The 19,761-nt window shown below is 42.2% G+C and overlaps 2 protein-coding genes across 5 annotated transcripts in view; one reads left to right on the top strand and one right to left on the bottom strand.

Moving 5' to 3' along the window:
* Positions 1-1,966: 1,966 nt before the first annotated feature.
* Positions 1,967-19,761, bottom strand: part of ralgps2 (Ral GEF with PH domain and SH3 binding motif 2) — a 145,908-nt gene continuing 128,113 nt past the window's right edge. For 2 of the 3 annotated variants that reach the window (XM_014216814.2, XM_014216816.2), the window contains exons 9-19: positions 14,665-14,802; positions 14,495-14,585; positions 14,163-14,366; positions 13,841-13,992; positions 7,718-7,772; positions 7,188-7,265; positions 6,062-6,167; positions 4,810-4,902; positions 3,771-3,876; positions 3,200-3,291; positions 1,967-3,124 (exon numbers count right to left, since the gene is read on the bottom strand). In XM_014216814.2, the coding sequence (XP_014072289.1) occupies positions 3,095-3,124; positions 3,200-3,291; positions 3,771-3,876; positions 4,810-4,902; positions 6,062-6,167; positions 7,188-7,265; positions 7,718-7,772; positions 13,841-13,992; positions 14,163-14,366; positions 14,495-14,585; positions 14,665-14,802 (1,145 nt within the window). In that variant the 3' untranslated portion in view covers positions 1,967-3,094. The remainder of the gene's footprint in view (positions 3,125-3,199; positions 3,292-3,770; positions 3,877-4,809; positions 4,903-6,061; positions 6,168-7,187; positions 7,266-7,717; positions 7,773-13,840; positions 13,993-14,162; positions 14,367-14,494; positions 14,586-14,664; positions 14,803-19,761) is intronic. The other variant, XM_014216817.2, reaches the window with a different exon arrangement.
* The window catches only part of angptl1a (angiopoietin-like 1a), a 41,560-nt gene continuing 40,435 nt past the window's right edge, over positions 18,637-19,761 (top strand). Inside the window, exon 1 of one of the 2 annotated variants that reach the window (XM_014216818.2) lies at positions 18,637-18,978. The gene's annotated coding sequence lies outside the window, so the exon portion shown is untranslated. Of the gene's footprint in view, positions 18,979-19,029; positions 19,314-19,761 lie in introns of those variants that run through there. The other variant, XM_014216819.2, reaches the window with a different exon arrangement.

The following is a 19,761-nucleotide window of genomic DNA, read 5'->3' as shown; positions in this document are numbered from 1 at the left end:
ACCACAGAGCTCTACCCACTGCTCAACAGTGAGGAAATGACAGCCTAGAGGCTTTGCCTATCTAATCCTAAAGAGGTTTTACACACTCATACTATTACTTCCCTCTCTCATCCCTTTGTACCACTAACACTACCCCTCTCATTCCTCTCTTTCTTTCTCTGGCTTCCTCATCCACTCATTTGTGTATGACAGAGCCCTGCTGGAGCGTAGCTGTTAATGGAGCTGATGCTGTAGATGTGTCTGGGGTCATGCTGGGATAACTACCAGGAGCTGAGGAGTTGACCATCTGAAATGAGCCTCTGTAGGTCATTGAAATGGAGTATGTAGAAGTTGCCCTTAGCCTCAGATCTAGGATCAGATTACACCAAGCCCAATCCTAACCATTAGGGGGTGAATAAAGGTCTGACCCTATATATCAGTGGTTAGGGATAAGTTCTACCTACCTACTCCCATTAGCTCAGCCTCTAGAGGACCTAAGAGACAACGGCTGCCACACTAGGCCCATGGGAGATGGAGTCTCTTGCTGCTAGAGTACAGTGTCAACACACAGTTCAGTACAGTGTGAGGAATGTTATGCGAACTTGCTGGACCTCCGACTGTGTGTAGAAAATAGACATGCTAACTAAAAAGAGACAAACATAGCTATAGGAACAGATGGGAGATGTAAATCATTGTTACAAGTCAGGACCTAACCTGACTGTCAAGTTGAGAGACAGAGACAGGAGAGAATTAAGCAATAACGCCCCCGGGGGGGGGGGGGGTGGTATATGGCCAATATACCACGGCTAAGGGCTGTTCTTATGCAAGACGCAACGCGGAGTGCCTGGATACAGTCCTTAGCTGTGGTATATTGGCCATATACCGCAAACCCTGAGGTGCCTTATTGCTATTATAAACTGGTTACCAACGTAATTAGAACAGTACAAATACATGTTTTGTCATACCCATGGTACAGTATACGGTCTGGTATACCACGGCTTTAGCCAAATAAGCATTCATCGCTCGAACCACCCAGTTTATAATGTAGGATAAATCACTATTAAAGCGTTAAGTCCTTTCTGAGATGACTAGTATCAGAATGTATTTTACTACACCATCCTTCCTCCTTTCCCCTAAAACATATTCATTTAATTTGTTCTAATTGTAACACTTGCTCCCAAATCTGAATTAAAATGTGTTTGGTACATTGGCACACCCCTGTGAAGATGCCAGGAGTATGGACCAGGGGAAAGGTCTAGAGGCTGCCATGGAACTCTGCCTTAGAGTGTAGTAGCTCTGTACCGTACTCCTATGTGAGAAACTCATAGGTGAGAAAACATTAAAAAACGACAACAATAAAATCAAAACAAGTAAATTAAAAAAAGGTATACAATTGTCAGAAAAAGTGAAGAAACCAAAAATGAAATGTAACAGACAATTAAAACAAGCTAGACATTTGCATGTCATCTACAGGGTAATACTGCCAATTCATCCAACACAACAACAAAACTAAAACACTAAACAAAATCCTTAAAATGAATTCTGAATGGCTCCAGATAGCTTCATGTGTGTGTGTGTGTGTATATATGTAGCAGTCTCTGTGTATAAAACACACTCAAGAGTTGTGAAGCAGGTTAGCTCAGGACCTGAATCTCCCACTCATGTTAAAGCAACAAGTTGAGATAAAATTATTTGTCTGGTGTTGAAGGGATACTTGGGGATTTCGGCAATGAGGCCCTGTATCCACTTCCCCAGAGTCCGATGAACTCATGGATGCCATTTGTATGTCTCTGTGTCCAGTATGAAGGAAGTCAGAGGTAGTTTTGCGAGACAATGCTAACTAGTGTTAGCACAATGACTGGAAGTCTATGGGTATCTGTTAGCATGCTAGTAGATACCAATAGACTTCCAGCCATTGCGCTAACACTAGTTAGCATTGGTTTGCGAAACTACCTCCAACTTCCTTCATACTGGACACAGAGACATACAAATGGCATCCATGAGTTCATCGGACTCTGGGGAAGTGGATAAAGGGCCTCATTGCCAAAATCCCCAAGAATCCCTTCAACACTCCCCCATCTTTCACTCTGCTCTATCGTTCACCTTTTCACAGCTTTCAAGTCTTTAGTGTTAATGTGTGTGTGTGTTCTGGGGAATCTAGAGCCGTAACAAGTGGACAGAGCACAGACGGCTGTCCAGAGAATAACCCAAAAGCCTATTTCTAAAAGAGATAACTGGGTCCATAACAGTGGAATAGAGGAAAGCTTAGACACTGGGTTTATGGTGTCGGTGATGTGACCTAGCATACGCGCTCACATACATAGGCCCGAGAAGGGGAGGGGAGGCTCTGGAATATAAAACAGTAGGAGACATTCAGGTTGTGTGTGTGGGAGTAGATTCTGCTGGAATAGATTGAGAATCAGAGCCCTTCATGTTCACAATGCTGCAATCACACGCTCACTACCCCTTGTCCGAGTGCGTGTGCGCGCGTGTGTACATTTGTGCATTTGTGAATGAACGAAAAGTGTCAGTTTTGTGAGCCCAACTCATGTCAAGTGTGTGAAGACACCATTGGGGTCTTGTGTGTGTGAGTCAAAGTGTGATAAAGAAAAGTGTTTAAAATCCCATTCCATTGGCTTAGTCCAGTGTTGTTTGTGTGTGTGTTGTGTGTGAGTCCTGCCCTACAAAGTGCAGACTGTCTTCCACCAGACCACGGTGTGTCAAGAAGAGGGGGAGTGATGAAAAACAAGGATAAAGGATAAATAATGTCCATCCATCCCAAGAAAGAGGAGAGGAGACATCCCCTAGTTCCACGAGGTTGATAGTCCACTGGAAAAAACTACGGAGACAACGAGAAAGGAGAAGAAGTGGTGTAGTTCCCCCATTCAGTAATCTATGCAGCCAAATTAACCACTGCTTCAACACACTCATACACACGGCTCCTTAAGTTAAGGCAGTGGTGGCAGGTGGGGCTGCCGTGGGGCTGGGGTCAGGGTGTATAGGTCAGGGGTCATGGCAGTGAAAGCTCCTGCTGCTAAGTCACTAACCCTCCTTCTCATCTCCTCCCCTATTCCTTTATTTTATCTCTCTATCGTTCTGTCCTCTTCAGCAGCACTCATTCAAAGGACATCAAATTGGCTGGGACCTGGAGAGAGAGAGAAAAGTGTGAGGGCTGGTTGGTGTGGGTATATGTGTGGGTGAGTGTGTGTATGTGTGTTACCTGTTGTCTGTTGCTCTGGCAGGCAGCACTGAGGTGTTTGAACCACAGCAGGGCGTTCATTTTGTTCCCTGCCTGGTACTTATAGGTGTTACCTAGGAAACACAGAGACACACGGTCACAAGATGTCACTGTAGCAGAGAACTGGGATTCAGTCTCCCATCCCCATCTGTGTACAGCAGGAGCCGTGAAGCTGCCGCAATACAGAACATAAGAGAACAGAGACTTAGACTGTGTGTGTGTGTGTGTGTGTGTAGGGAAAAAAAGACAGACGGTCAGATATGACAGGCATGCAGTACACATAGCAGACAGGGATACTGCTGGGTCAGACAGACAGGAACCTGTGTGTGTTTATGTGTGTCGGGTCACACATGTATAAGTGTGTATGCATGTGATCACATTTGCATACAATATGGGTGTATAGTGCATGTGAGAGAGAGTATGTATGGGGTGTGTTGAGGATTTACACTAAGGACATCCAGACCATCTGAGGAATGGAGAGAAGTAGTTTGGGGGAACATTCCTGTCTGTATGTGATTGGCTGATTAATTGTCAATCAAACAGTCAGTCTCACCATGTTCAGAGTCTGTGAGCAGGAAGATGTCGGGATGTTCAGGGTCGTCTGCCATGATGGCCATTAACCCCACGACACACACACTCTTACTGCTAGATGACTTGAACTGAAGAGAAGAGAAGGGAGAAGAGAAGAGGAGAGAAGGAGGAGAAGAGAAGATAGGGAGAAGAGAAGAGGAGAGAAGGAGGAGAAGAGAAGATAGGGAGAAGAGAGAAGAGAAGGGAGAAGAGGGAAGAAGAGAAGGGAGAAGAGGGAAGAAGAGAAGGGAGAAGAGGGAAGAAGAGAAGGGAGAGGAAGAGGAAGAGGAGGAGAGGGGAGAGGAAGAGGAGGAGAGGGGAGAGGAAGAGGAGAGAAGGGAGAGGGAGAAGAAAAGAGAGGGAGAAGAAAAGAGAAGAGAGAGGGAAGAAAAGAAGAGCATTCTGATATTATTGTTGATTCTTTTAGTCCTATACAAGTATTATTTCTGAAACCTAAGACAAACTACAGAAAAAAAACAACATTTGTGAGAGTTTGAAAACAGTTGTCTCTGCAGACTGCATTCAGTTTGTAGGGAAGATGGCGCTGTATGTGTGTGTTTCCCTGCCACGAGGTTCCCATTACCCTGCGAGTGACAGAGGACTAGGATTATATCCTTGGTCTCATTATCCAATGAGTGCTACCAGATGCTGCTCCACTCTTAAAATCCCTCCATCCCCTCCCACTGCGCTAGCCCCTAGGCCCATGACAACATCCCTTCATCAGGCGCTCCACTAGTTTTTCATTCCTCTCGCTCTCTCCTTCCTCTGAGCTCCTGTGCAGTTTCAAATCTGCTGTGTGAGTACTGTTCCCCTGTCAAACTGATACTGTCCACACACACACTTTCTCGCTCCCTCCCTCTTTCCCTTTGCTTCATTTGCTGGCTGGATTTATCACACTGGAACAATAAGGCAGCAACAGCCAGGTCTGGAGACCCAGAGTGTGTGGAAGGGAGGGAGGGAGACTGGATGATGGAGGGATGGAGGGAGGGAGGTGTAGAGTGGGAGGGCTGAGAGAGACTTACATGCTTTCTCTCTGTGGCCTTTAGGGACTTGGCAGGGTAGAAGTAGAGCTGAGTTCCACACAGAGCCACCCAGAACTTGGTCCACGACGCTACCTATATACACAGGGGTCAGAGGTCAGGGTTTATAGGTCACACGCAGTAGTCACTTACACCAGTCTATCAATGCAATACAACTTTATAGATACTCCTAATACATAAAACTAGTTTCAGGGCAACATACAGTACACATAAATCAATAGGATATGCTTATAACAAGTAGTCCATTATTGAAGACCGAGTTTAGGCTACTACATAGACCAGTACAGACGCAAATCTAAATTGATGTTATAGTGGAAATCTGTGAGTTATGTTGGCTACAGATATAATTCTGTTGCCGCTTGTTTGCTTCAGCAGAGAGACAGGGACACAGAAGTAAATATGGAGCGAGTGAGATGTAGCGCAAGACAGAGACGGAGGGAAGGAGAGAGAGATTATGTTCATTGATGGTTTGGGTGGAGGTTTTTCCAGGCCTGGTTGGTTGGAGAATAAAGTATCGGTTCTAAACGAGATCTGCTGAGAGGAAACACAGGCTCACAGAGTAATAAAAGACTAATGGAGTGTGGCTTTGACTGTGCGTGTGTTGCGTGCATATGCAAAAGAAAGAGAGAAAGAGGGAATCATACAGAGAGACCGAGAAGTTGTTATATCAAAGAAAACAGGTCTTATGTCACCTACTGTAAACCTTATGCCACCCTTACATAACCTTATGTCAGCTCTGCCAGCCTCAGGCATATAACCATGTACAGATGAGTTTCCATTCCAGAGCGACAGCAGAGAGAAGCTCATTAAATACAAATAACAGTCGGGATGACAGCAATAGATGAGATAGCTGAGATACAGCAGGGAGAGAGGGAAGAGAAAGAGAGCAGGAAGAGGGCAGAAAGAATGCAGAGAAAGAGCACGGAGAACAGGGGTAGCACAGTGAAAGGGCAGAGAAACAGAAGAGAGGGAGAGAGAGCAAGAAAGAGAAAAGGGAGCTGGTGGTTTGAATGTATTTATGAGTCTCTGAGGTGTACTATTTTGTTTAGTCCTGAGAGTGTTTCTACAGCACTGCTGGGCTCTCACCATCAACACACAGCTACAGGTACAACCCTGACAAAACAGATGGCTGGCTGTGTGTGTGTGTGTCCTCTGTCTGTACAGTACACGTTTTGGTGATCCTTCTGTCTGTACGTACAATATGTTCTGTGTGTGTGGGGATGTATGCTCTCACCGTGGGTTTCTTGCCCTCCTTGAGGACAGTCTTGCGTCGTAGGACTCCCTGTACGGTGACGGCTCCAGGGTACAGGTGCACCGCTAACTCCTCAGACTCTGCCGAGCTACAGCAGAACACAGCAGGGTTACAACACACACACACACTCATACAGAAACACACACACACACCGTGACAAGGACATAAACAAACATGCACTCACAGAAATACGAAAAGCACTTTGTCTGAAGTATGGCCAGTCGGAATCTGCAGGGAAGTTTCCTCATTAATCAATATCTGGACTGCCCTATCTGCATATTCAATCAACTGTGTAGCAGCAGTATTTGGTTTGCTTTGAATCAATTCCACAGAAGCATTTTCCTTTCAATAGATTCCTGGGAGGTTCCAGTGCAGAGTCTGTCTGGCTGTGATCACAGAGAGTAAGAAGAGGGCAGCCAGTGGGAGCAAGAAGGAAACCAGTGAAGCATTAGAGAGAACACAATCCATCATAACTGTATGGAGCTAGAATAGAAGTCTATAGCAGAACAGAATAGAAGTCTATAGTCATCCCTGACTGACATAGAGCAGAGCTACCAGCAGTATGACACTGGAAACTTACTGGAACATTCTGAATCTGTCACCTCTTACAAAACCTGCAGGGTCCACATTGCATAATGATTCATTGACGATCCCAAATCAAATGTTTGAACAGTAAACAAGTCATTAAAATGTGTGTGAGATATGCCATACAGGGAGAGCAAGAGTGTTGCCAAAATGGTCTGGTTTAACGGAGAATCACCCACAGAGGCCCACCACCTGATTATATGTTATGATCTTCTATCTTCGTGGGAACCTAAAATTCATTTCCAATCAAAGTCCTATTTTCCCTAACCCCTATGCCTAAAATAGCGTTTGTCCCCATGGGGACGTGGGAAATGTCCCCACAAGGGAGAATTTCCCTTGTTTTACTATACTTGTTGGGACTTAGAAGATAGAAGAACCAAACCCCCCCCCCCCCACACACACACACAAGCACACTGGCCCCAGGCAGAGATAGGAGCTGTGGGATATGCGGGCAGCAGATGGCAGGGTGGAGAGGTGGTTGAGAGGGGTGTAGAGGAGGAGTAGGGGCGCAGTGTGTGTGTACCTGCTGGGCCTCAGGCCTCCTCTGTAGGGGATTCTGGCCACGCGGGTCACAGGCCCCAGAGAGTGATAGAACCGAGTCCTGTTCAGGGTGGGACAGGCACAGGGTGGGGGCACGGAACACTGTTATGGTCGGGTTCTCTCAGCTTGGCTCATTGTAAAGGTTCAGATTAGTGTTAAGGTTGTTGTCGTTTTGGCAAAGCGTGAGGGTTGGGTTCTGGACGGTTGTTCAGGTTCTTTCAGGACATTTGTTTTTGGTACAGATCAACGGACTGTGGGACATAAGGGCTTCTGTGACCTGTTACTGTGTTTGAACCTCAATACGTCAAGACTGTGTTCGCCCACTGAGCTGAAGCCTAGGCATTACCAAAAAACCTCTGTCACACTAGCACGAAGCCAGTGAGAGAGACTAGGACAGGAGAGCAGCTCAGAAGGCAGCAAGTGCTGCTTGCCTGTAGGCTAAGCTTTGGTCAAAGATCTTCACACATCGTGTGTGTGTGTGTGTGTGTGTGTGTGTTCTGTACAGATTGTTACCTCTCAAAGGCTGGCCAGGACATCTCTTCACTGAGTTCTGAACCTTCACTGCTCCCTGCAGACAGACAGAGACGTGTTACTGTCAAAGTCAACAGACAGGAATGATGTTAAAAAGGTAATTATGATGCAACTATGGTGGTGATATGATAGGAATTACAATTATCATCCTGAATATTAAGGCTATACTCACTTCACGTTACACACATAGACAGTCAACCATGCAAACTGGCTGGGTTATTACTTATTTGGACATCACACATTATAGTCTTACTCTTATCCAGACATCATACACACTCACTAAATCACATCCAATATCATACACACTCACTAAATCACATCCAATATCATACACAACCTACTCATATTTACCACACACATAATATCTTGACTCAATTTTCTAACATCTGTGGCATTGGCTCACAGGCAAACAGGAAAGGGAATAAAACAAATATTGCTAGAACCCGTTTCTTGAATTGTAAATATCAGACATTTGAAATCCAATTTTGACCGTCATAATACCTCATGGCAATAACTTTACAAGCGCTAATTATGGCCGATTTAGGCTGAGAATAGTATCTAGTTATGGTAAGGAGGGAATAAGTATAGCCAGTTATAATTGTACCAGTTTAGCAGATTATAAAAAAGATAATCAAGTCTTTACATGGCTAAAAGAAAAGGAATATAACATATACTGTTTACAGGAAACTCACTCTACATCCTTAGATGAAATTGTTTGGAAAAAGGAATGGGGTGGTGAAATAATTTTCTGTCATGGACAAAGGAACTCAAAAGGTGTGACGATATTAATTAACAAAAATGTTATACCAATTTATTGAATTTACAGGCAACAAATGATCAAATCATTATGATGGGAGACTATAACAGTGTTAAGTACCTCAATGGACCGTAAAGGAAATCACTCAAACTATCAACACCGTGCCCGTTAAAACTTTTTCAGGACCGGAGTCCCGTCAACGGGACAGTTGTAAATCATGCAGCGCGTTATGTCAAAATCGCAGATTTTAGAGAAACAACAAATGTCGGTACATATAAGTGTCTTATATCAGCTGAAAGCTTAAATTCTTGTTTATATAACTGCACTGTCCAATTTACAGTAGCTATTACTGCAAAAAAATGCCAAGCTATTGTTTGAGGAGAGATGCTAACAAAACAGTTTTTTCACCGCGATATGTTTGATAAATTCACCTCTGTGAAATGTATACATAAATCAGAGCAAAATTTCAGAATGTATCATCCAAAGGTTCCCAAAGATATGAAGTGTCGTTTTGTTAGATAAAATCCTTTTTCATATCCTAAAAAGGTCGATATAGCATGCACGATCGATTTTGTATTTACACTTGTTCAATTTGCAAAGAAAGGAATCTGTGAAAATCTCACCCTAAACGTTGTTTCAACGAGTCAAATCACATTCGTATCTATTCCTCAGAGATCCTAGAAGGTAACAAGATTTCACTATTTCATTAGGGGTGTAGTATATCCTATAGGACACCATATTTGGTCAGAGAGCGACACCTTCATGGCACGCCGATCACTTGAACGACTGTATCTTTGTCAAATAAGCATCAATCAGGGTCAAACAAAGCTAGCTAGATGGCCAATGAGCTGGGCTTTACGGGAATATCCGGAAACCATGTATATGTCGTAAAATGTAGCTACTAACCTTGTACGACAGCATGCCTTTTCATTTTGGACAAAAATAAGAATATTCAGAGTTATGTAGTTATGAAAATTGGTTGTTTTGCAAATGTTGAACTTATATGGATACTAATACTTGTACACAGATTTAACAATATTCTTGCAGAAAAATGGAATATGAATGCGAATGTCTCCTTCACGATTTGCCCAAATGTACCTGGGGACTTCACACTAAAAGTCTTAAGTCATACTTCAAGTTATCCATCTGAAACTTTACACGTAAACTGCTGCCATCTTGTGGACACGATCGGAATTACAACCAGAGCGATGGCTATAACTGTGACCTTTCTCTTGCATTTCAAAGATGGTGGTAAAAAACACTGGTTGTTTTTTTCTTTGCATTTCTACCAGAGCTATTGCGTTATATTCTCCTACATTCAACTCACATTTCCACAAACTTCAAAGTGTTTCCTTTCAAATGGAACCAAGAAAATGCATATCCTTGCTTCAGGGCCTGAGCTATAGGCAGTTAGATTTGGGTATGTCATTTAGGCGAAAATTGAAAAAAAGGGGGCTATCCCTAAGGAAATCACAAATATTATGGACACATTAGAAAGAGTGGATATTTGGAGACAAAAAAACCCCCAAACTTCTGAGATATACATGGAGGAGACTAAATTATGCTAGTCATCTTGACTACTTTGTCTCTTTCATCAAAGGTTAAAAAAGTTCATAGGAGACAGAATGCGATTGGATCATCATCTAATTGGCCTTCACATAATTTCCACATGGACAGGGATATTTAATCTAAGTTCACTGGAGGACAATTTATTTTTAACTAAGACAAAATAATTTAGAAATGAATTTTTCCAGTTCAATATAGGTTCAGAAAATCCCCTTATTGTTTGGGGTACCTTCAGAGGTCATTCAATTCAATATTCATCAATAATAAAAAAATTAAAAAACAGTTTCTGGCTAAAGAGACAAGACTAACCAGGGAAATACATGAACTAATAGTACAGGTAGATAGCATTAAAACAATACTACAGAGATAGAAAATAAGTTAGAGGAAAAACCAAAAGAAATGGAGGAACTTATTCAAGAACGATCTAATGTAATCTATTACAAAAATAAAGCAAACTGGAAGGAATATGGAGAAAAATGCACCCAAATTATTCCTGAATCGCCAACACAAATAATTTGCATAAACTCATTACTGAAGACAGAGTCATCTATGATTCTCCGAATTATATTTAAAAAAAGAGGAAGCTAAATATTTTAAGCAGATGTTCTCTTTTCGGTCTCATCCTCACCCACTGAATGATGATTACTGTAAGGAATTCTTTCCAAATAATAAAAATGGAAAATTAACAAATGTACAGAAAGATCAATGCGAAGGCCAAATTACAGAGGAATAACTTTGAGGCTATTAAATCCTTTCATTTTAGAAAAACCCCAGGGCTTGATGGCATACCGGTAGAGGTATATCAAGCCTTTTTTTATATACTCAAAGCTCCATTGTTAGCTTGCTTTAACTACTTCTATAGAAATGGTAGTCTGTCAGGTACTCAGCAGAAAGTTCTGATTTCACTATTATTAAAACAAGACCCAGATGGCAAATATAAAGATCCAGTCTATCTTAAAAACTCCTCTTACACTTCAATGTTGTGATGCAAAAATACTAGCGAAATGCATAGCACTAAAAAGGTTTTACCAGGTATTGTTCATCCTGATCAGACTTTTTTTTTTTTTTTTTTTTACATGGATGATACATTGGAGATAATATACGACAGCTACTAGAAATAACAGATCATGAAACATCTAAGAAGCCAGGCCTGGTATTTATAGTGGATTTTTGAAAAGGCCTTTGATAAAGACCAGATTTTATTTATAAATGTCTGGATTTTTTCAATTTAAGTGATTCTCTTATAAGATGTGTAAAAGTAATGTATTGCATCCCCAGGTGTAAAATAGTAAATAGTGGCTACATAGAGTTTTGAATTGTCAAGAGGGGTTAAACAAGGGTGCCCACTGTCACCATATCTATTTGTTATGGTCATCAAAATGCTAGCTATTAAAATCATATCAAATAACGTTAGAGGATTAGAAATCCAAGGCTTAAAAACAAAAAGGTGTCCATGTATGCCGATAACTCAAGTTTTACATTAAGTCCACAAGCTAGATCCCTGCAATGTCTCATTGAAGATCTAGATAACTTTTCTGGACTAAAACCTAATTATGATAAGTGTACAATATTACGTATAGGATCTTTAAAAAAATACAACTTTTACATTATCCTGCAGTTTACCTATAAAATGGTCTGACGGTAAAGTAGACATACTTGGTATTCATATCACAAAAGATACAAATAAGCTCTCCACAATGAATTTCAATAGAAAACTTGTAAAAATAAACAAGATCCTGCAACCATGGAGAGGTTATACCTGTCTATTTACAGAAAAATTGTCCTGATTAACTCCTTAGTCATATCTCAGTTTACTCATTTATGGCACTGCCTACTCCTGATGATTCGTTTTTCAAAACATGAGCAAAAAATATATATCTGGGATGCTAAACCAGACAAGATAAAGCATGCCTATCTATATAATGAATATGAATTGGGTGGGTTGAGATTAAATATAAACGCACTAAACCTCTCCCTAAAAGCTTCACTTATTCAAAAGTTTTACTTGAACCCTAAATGGTTCTCAAGTAGATTAATAAGAGCATCCATTGTTTAAAAATTGCCTTTTTGCCTTTGTGCAGATTGCCATGTCTCATTTTCGATTAATTGAAAATACTTTTTTTTCAAAGTATCTCTCTTTTTCAAACCAGCATTGCAGTGCTGGCTACAATTTCAATGTCATCCCCCTGAAAAGATAGAACAATTATTGCTGCTGAACTCAAATGTGCTGGTTGATAAAATACTGGTATTTATGGGAAATACGTTTGAAAAGTGTATTTTGTTTTTAAATTATATTGTAAATTGGAATGGTAGAGTTATGTCTTTCATGGAGTTACCAGAATTATATGGGAAGGTCTGCTCAATCCAAGATCACAACTAATTGTACCCCAAAACTGGAGGAGGCAGGTGGCAGCGGGAGGAGGTAGGGAACTGGTCTGTCTGCCCAATATAAAGGATCAAAAAACTGACAGAGGAATAAAAATAGCATATATAGGAAAGTATACCAGTGTCATTTGAGGATCAGGATATTGACAACTGTGCCATACAGATTGCAAAATAGTTGGAATTGGTACAGCAAAAATCTCTTCCCATGGTACAGGGTGTATGAGTTGATTTATAAAATTACGTAAGATTCAAGACTTCGTGCTTTTCATATAAAATTATTATAGAATTCTTGCCACCAACAAAATGCTGAATATTTGGGGCATACAATCATCGAAGCTCTTCAGATTTGGTTGTGAGGATACAGAATCAATAGACCATTGATTTTGGTATTGCCCTCAGGTAGTCTGTTTTTGGTCTCAGGTTCAGGAATGGCTGAAAAGGCATAACATTGATCTAAAATTGACCCTAGAAATAGTACCGTTAGGAGATCTGGAGAGACCGGGTCAGTCAATTACTAATATACCAATAGGAAAAGTATTTATCTTCAACTCGCAATCTGTGGATTCTATTCGATTAGACAGATTGAAATTCTATGTTCAAATTCACAGCATAGTTGAAAGATATATGGTGCACAGAAATCTGAAGAGGGTGGCCAGCAGAGATGGGTGGGATGGGCTAAAGGAAGCTGAGGGTTGGGATGTGGGATTGGAGACAAGTGGGAGTGGAGTTGCTGGGCGGGGGATAGAATAACGGTGAAAGATAAAAGCTTAAAAAAATTCAGTCAAAATAAAACAAAAAGTACGTTTGAATGACACTGAGGGGCAGTGTTGTTACAGTTAATTCCGTTTTGCCTGAGGCTGATGCTGTGCAGGTGTTTGTACACATGCAATATACACAGACCCTCATTCAAATACACACACACACACGTAAATAGTGCCATACATGCACTCAAACATATTCAGTTGGCCTTGCTGTTCTGATTTTTGTTGTCCTTGATTTGATGTCTTTTGCATTGTTGTTTCCTTTGTCTTTTTTTCTCTTTTGTTCATTTTGTTGGTGCATTGGGGGGGGTGAGGGGTCTTGGGGATGGGGAATGGAATTATTGTATTTGTTTATTTTTCTCGGGGTGGGGCGAATGTGAGGGCGGGTCTTTGATGGTTGAGGGGCAGATCTTGTGGAACTGTGGGGGGATCTTGGAGGGCTGGTGGGAGATCTGTTGACGTGCCCTTGAGCAGGGCGTTGACCCTGGTTGCTTCTGTGTGTCGCTCTGGATGGGAGGCTGTTAGATGACTAATGTGATGTAGTTGTTGAGCTGCTTCACTGCAAGTATATTGTATGTTTCAAATATTCAATAAAAACAACAGACAGTAATCAAAACACAGTTGTGTGTGTCTAACCCAGTGAGATGCCGCTGGAGAGCGTTGAGCTCTCTGCTTGTCCTCTTGCAGGGGTGTGGCTCTCCATGACGCTGTCATCCAATAGATGACGAGAACCAGCGTTGGGGAACGTAGCGCTCTTAAACTCCACTGTATTCATCTTATGGATAAAACTACAGAGAAACAAAATAACTATTAAAAACATGATAATGAACCAATGCAGTAAAATTTGCAAACCCCCTAAAAGAAAGCTCATAGGGGTGATTATGGCATACAATTCAGACGAAGGGGTAATGGATGCCTAAGTGAGCTAAAGTGAGTCCGCAGTGTTGAGGTTACTCACTTGTAGCCCAGGCTGTGACACTTTCTGTGTCCGTAGGGGAGGAGGTTCCTAGGGGAGGGGGGTGTGGGAGGGATTTTGGTTCCGTCTGCAATGGGGCCCTTATGGCCACAGAGAGGAGACGCAGAAGCGTCAGGACCTACGAGGTCCTCTCTAGAGGCAGTAGAGCGAGGGGTGCTGGTGGCTGGCTCAATCTTCAACGACAACCTGAACACAACACAACCCATGAGGACCACATGCCACACACCTGAAGCAGACACTAAACACACCTGATTATGACTTCCAATAAATGTCACCTTATCAAACTCCCTTAATGTAACAGAGCCACTACTCACTTGTAGTTGTCATCCTCCACAAACTTCTGTAGCTCCTCAATGTACCTGACTGAGTTGAGATACTTCTGGACATGAGGCAACACTGGTATATCTACAGAGACAGAGAAAATAGTCTTAGGGTATGGAGCAGGGAGTGGTGTGTGTGTGTGTGTGTGTGTGTGTGTGTGTACCGTAGGTGCAGGAGCGTTGCAGGTCAGATATTATCCTCAGGATGTTGTTCATGAGGTTGGATCTCTGTTCATTCTCCAGGATGCTGCCAGTAGAGGGATACGCTGAGTCTATATATGTCAGGTCAGACAGATACATCCCTACAGAGAGTGAGAGAGAGGGAAACAGTCTGACTTGTAGACAGTCATGGGTAAACACTATTAAACTAGGCTAAGTAGAATCCTGGAACACTAACACATACTAGAGTAACAAATGTAATGGCGAAGGTGCATAAAGATGGAGGAATCAGATGACATCATAGTTTAAGAACTCTGTGGGTAGTGCTAAAACAAAGGCGTGCAACATGGTTCAATGTGCCAGTAAAACAGCACAATCTAGTTGTTTTTCCAAATTGCCGCCATCTTGGAGCTAGAATTGAGATCATGTGTAGTGAGCTAATGCCTTTACAAAAAAAGTGTAACGACAGCAATGTACAATATGGCGAACTTAGCAAACAAGGCATTTGTGGTAAGTACATGGTGGCCGACATCTTTATGTGCCTTCGCCATTGCCATGGGAACTAACATCACTTCAGCATTTACTTTCTTACACACACACACACACACACACACACACACAAACATGAACATAAACAGAAAACAGAAACTGCTGACTCAGTGAAAAAGTTTGCATTAGTTGCCCTGCAGACCAACCAATCTTTCCTTCTCTCCTTGCCTCTCCATTTCTCAGACCTCTGTTGTTCCAGCCAACTGAGGACACGGCCCATCTGACCGAGGTATGATTCAAAACAACACTAGGGAGCAGAGGTCATTCCAGACCACATACTGACTAAGCCCTACTCCTTAGTCAACACACACATTCTGATCACTCTCTCACACACACACTCACAATTTAGTGGCAATTTAGTCATTCATATATACACAAACATGAGTGTTGAGCGATGGTGTTAACTAAACTGTATACAGTGCCTTCAGAAAGTATTCACATATCTCGACTTTTTCCACATTGTTGTACAAAGTGGGATTAAAATAGATTTAATTAGATTTTTTTGTCAACGATCTACACAAAATACTCTAAAAGTAGAAAAATTATTTTTTAATTTGATTTGATCTTGATTACCTCGTCAATACATGTTAGAATCACCTTTAGCAGCGATTACAGCTGTGAGTCTTTCTGGGTAAGTCTAAGAACTTTGCACACCTGGATTGTACAATATTTGCACATTATTATTTTCCAAACTCTTCAAGCTCTGTCAAGTTGGTTGTTGATCATGGCTATACAGTCATGTGTAAGCCTTGCCATAGATTTTCATGCCGGTTTAAGTAAAAACTGTATGTCATCTTGGTAAGCAACTCAAGTGGATATTTGGCCTTGTGTTTTAAGTTATTGTCCTGTTGAAAAGTGCATGTCTCCCAGTGTGTTGGATAGCAGACTAACCAGGTTTTCCTTGAAGATTTTGCCTGTGCTTAGCTCTATTCTGTTTATTTTTATCCAAAAACTCCCTCGTCCTTGCCGATAACAAGCATACCCATAACATGATGCAGCCACCACCATGCTTGAAAATATGAATAGTGGTACTCAGTGATGTGTTGTGTTTGCCCCAAACATAATGCCTTGTATTCAGGACACAGTTAATTTCTTTGCCACAGCTTTTGCAGTTTTACTTTAGTGCCTTATTGCAAACAGGATGCATGTTTTGGAATATATATATATATATATATATATATATATATATATATATATATATATATATATATTTTTTTATATTTATATTTTTTGGTACAGGCTTCCTTCTTTTCACTCTGTCATTTAGGTTAGTGTTGTGGAGTAACTACAATATTGTTGATCCATCCTCAGTTTCTCCAATCACAGCCATTAAACTCTGTAACCAATTTGTAAGTCGCTCTGGATAAGAGCGTCTGCTAAATGACTTAAATGTAAATGTAACTGTTTTAAAGTCACTATTGGCCTCATGGTGAAATCCCTGAGCGGGTTCCTTCCTCTCTGGCAACTGAGTTAGGAAGGACACTTGTATCTTTGCAGTGACTGGGTGTATTGATACACCATCCAAAGTGTAATTAATAACTTCACCATGCGCTAAGGAATACTCAAATGTCAGATTTATTTTCTTTCCATCTACCAATAGGTGCCTTCATTGCGAGGCATTGGGAAAACCTCCCTGGTCTGTGATTGAATACGTGTTTGAAATTCCCTGCTCATCTGAGGGACTGTACAGATAAATGTGTAGGGAACAGAAATGAGGTAGTCATTCAAAAATCATGTTAAACACTATTATTGCACACATAGTCCATGCCACTTAAGCTCATTTGTATTCCTGAACTTATTTAGGATTGCCATAACAAAGGGGTTGAATACTTATTGACTAAAAAACATTTCAGCTTTTCATTTTATATTAAATTTGTAAACATTTCTAAAAACATAGTTCCACTTTGACGTTATGGGGTATTGTGTGTAGGCCAGTGACGCAAAATCTAAATTTAATCAATTTGAAAAAAAACTCAGGCTTTAACACAAAATGTGGAAAAAGTCAAATACTTTCTGAAGGCACTGTATAGTGTTAATGACATGCTCTTCACTCCTCTTCATAGCCCAGCCAACTCCCTCTCTTTCTTGATGTCTCCATCTCTCTTGGTCTCTCTCACCCTGACAGTACTACAGCTCTAAGATTCTCAGTCTCTCATTACATAAATATTATCATTAGGAGACAAAGGCAGTAGCTGGTTTCCATCTCTGGAAATTGAGATTAATTTACAGGACCATTTAACTGCCTGTCGCTTTCTCCCATCACGCTGTCTCCTACATCTCCCTCTCCATATATCTGTCATTCTATCCTCCTCTCTACTGCTTTCTATCCCTGTTCTATTTATCTCCCGCCCAGCACCACTGAACATAGAGCCTGTCATACCATCAAACTCTGATTAGAAGCAAAGAGAGAAGGGGAGAAAAGGAGGGAGATATAGGGAAGGAGAAAGGGAGAGATGGGGAGAGCGGGAGAGACAACGAAGGCTTAACCGCCATTACTGGTAATTTCATAGCGTGTCAGACAGATGACTACAGTTAGTCATGCAAGAGTGAAGTCTGCCCAGAACGTGTGTGGACACACAAATCTAGGACAAGAGTAGGAAGCAGTTACTAAGTCCCAGGGGGAAAAAAGGGCCCTCTTCTCCTACTTTCCTCTCCCCTGATCCCCCTCTTCTCATTCCAGTGTTCTATCTGGAAGTGTGTGGTACATGAATAGAACTCCCCATCTGGTGGGTTTAATTATCAACTAGTCTGACACCACCCCCCCAAAAAAACTTTCTCCAAAACATGTAGATCTGCTCTCTTTCTGACATCTCATATGGCTGAGGGAGGGAGGAGGAAACGGGAGGGATAGGGAAGGTGAGGAAGAGGGTCTCTCCATACACCTGGAGCCTCCTTTGCATCTCTCTACAAAGTAGTGTGACCTACAAACACCACATAAACACCCACTCATGCACAGCTGTCTGTATTACATAGTGTCTAAAGGAAGCTGCTGTAAACCCTGAGACGACATCAGAATTACTGTGGCACAGCATGAACCCTATCACTACAGGCTGGGGAGGAAGGGAAGGACGGAGTCTCTGACTCACAGAGGGGTAGAAGCACAGAGGAGTTAGCCAGAAAGAGGCTGGTGAGTTTTGGAGTACTAGTGGGATGGGGGTTAAGGGGCAGACCTGGACCTGTGTGTGTCTGCTGTCCCTAACCCCAAACAAAGTAAGTTCAAACTGATTTCTTGAAGTCTGAAGTTTCACCACCTACCTACCTTTTTCCTTAAAATAAATAAACTTTTAGGGGGAGGTTCTTCTGATATCCCCTCTCTTTTTCTCAGACCAGTGACATCAGAGGTGGGCTGGGGCATACCAAAAGAGACAGGGAGAAAAGGAGGTGGAAAAACAGCCTCCCTCCTCCAAACCCTCCTCCCTTCCCTCTCCAGCCAATCATTTGTGAAAACCTTGAGGCACCAGAGCTCAGTAAGTAGAAGTAACCGGTAGTTTAGCCATGGACAGAGAGCTCCAGCTCTAAACCCTAACGCCAGCCTCACTGAGCCCAGAGGAGACTTTGCTGGGCAGCAGGCTTCAAACAGCAAGCTTCTGGATTCTGAAGCTCCAGAGATCTAACCACATGACAGAGATGAGAACCTGTGTAAGATGGGAGAAGTGTAGATGAGCAGAGCCTGAGGAGGGGACTGAACTGGAGCACCGAGGCTCACTGAGGATTGCTTGTCGACACACCTACATCTGCTGAAGGATACGGTCTTACAAACACACACTGAGGTAAGCAGCTGCATGTCTCAAAGTCTGTCCCCTCCCCTTCTTTCTCGCTCCATGCATTGTGTAGCTATGTGAGCAGCTGGGAGAGCTCTGCAGGAGAGGTTAGAACGTTCTGTTAGGCAGTTATTTTCTGGGTGCAGAAGAATCAGGGGAGTTTAGCAACGCTCTGTTTCTCCAGGGGACTGGTATCTAGATCGGTCTAGCTTTACCTTGAGGCTTATGTACAGCGAAACTCTGTACAGTGTGAGTGAGAGGGACTCCTCAGACAGAGAGCCTGAGACAGACGGGCTGTATGTGGACGTCAAGGGAACTAGCTACACACAGGAGCTCAGCAACAGGTAACCCGCTACACCGTAAATGTCCATTCACTGCTGCTGGGCCTTTATTGGGATATGTAAACTTTACCTTTCAAGTATCCTGAGTGGTGCAGTGGTCTAAGGCACTGCATCGCAGTGCTAGAGGCGTCACTACAGACCAGGGTTCGATTCTGGGCTGTATCACAACAGGTGATCGGGAGTCCCATAGGGCAGCGCACTATTGGCCCAGCGTCGTCTGGGTTCGGGGAGGGTTTGGCCTTCATTTTAAATAAGAATTTGTTCTTAACTAACTTGCCTAGATCAATAAAGAGCATATAGGGAGCAGCAATGAGTCAGTGGACATTTACTGTATTTCACTGGAGTAACTTCCTTATCTCGGTCGAGCTGTAGTTTTTCCATAATTCTATTGTGTGAGTGAGTGAGTGAGAGAGAAGGTCAGATGGAGAGATCAGAGATGTGATGAGTGAGT

The sequence above is a fragment of the Salmo salar genome, chromosome ssa10 (assembly GCF_905237065.1).
Source record: "Salmo salar chromosome ssa10, Ssal_v3.1, whole genome shotgun sequence".
NCBI classification, from domain to species: Eukaryota; Metazoa; Chordata; class Actinopteri; order Salmoniformes; family Salmonidae; genus Salmo; species Salmo salar.
The sequence above is the reverse complement of the archived record's forward strand: the minus strand, read 5'-3'. Positions and strand labels throughout refer to the sequence as shown.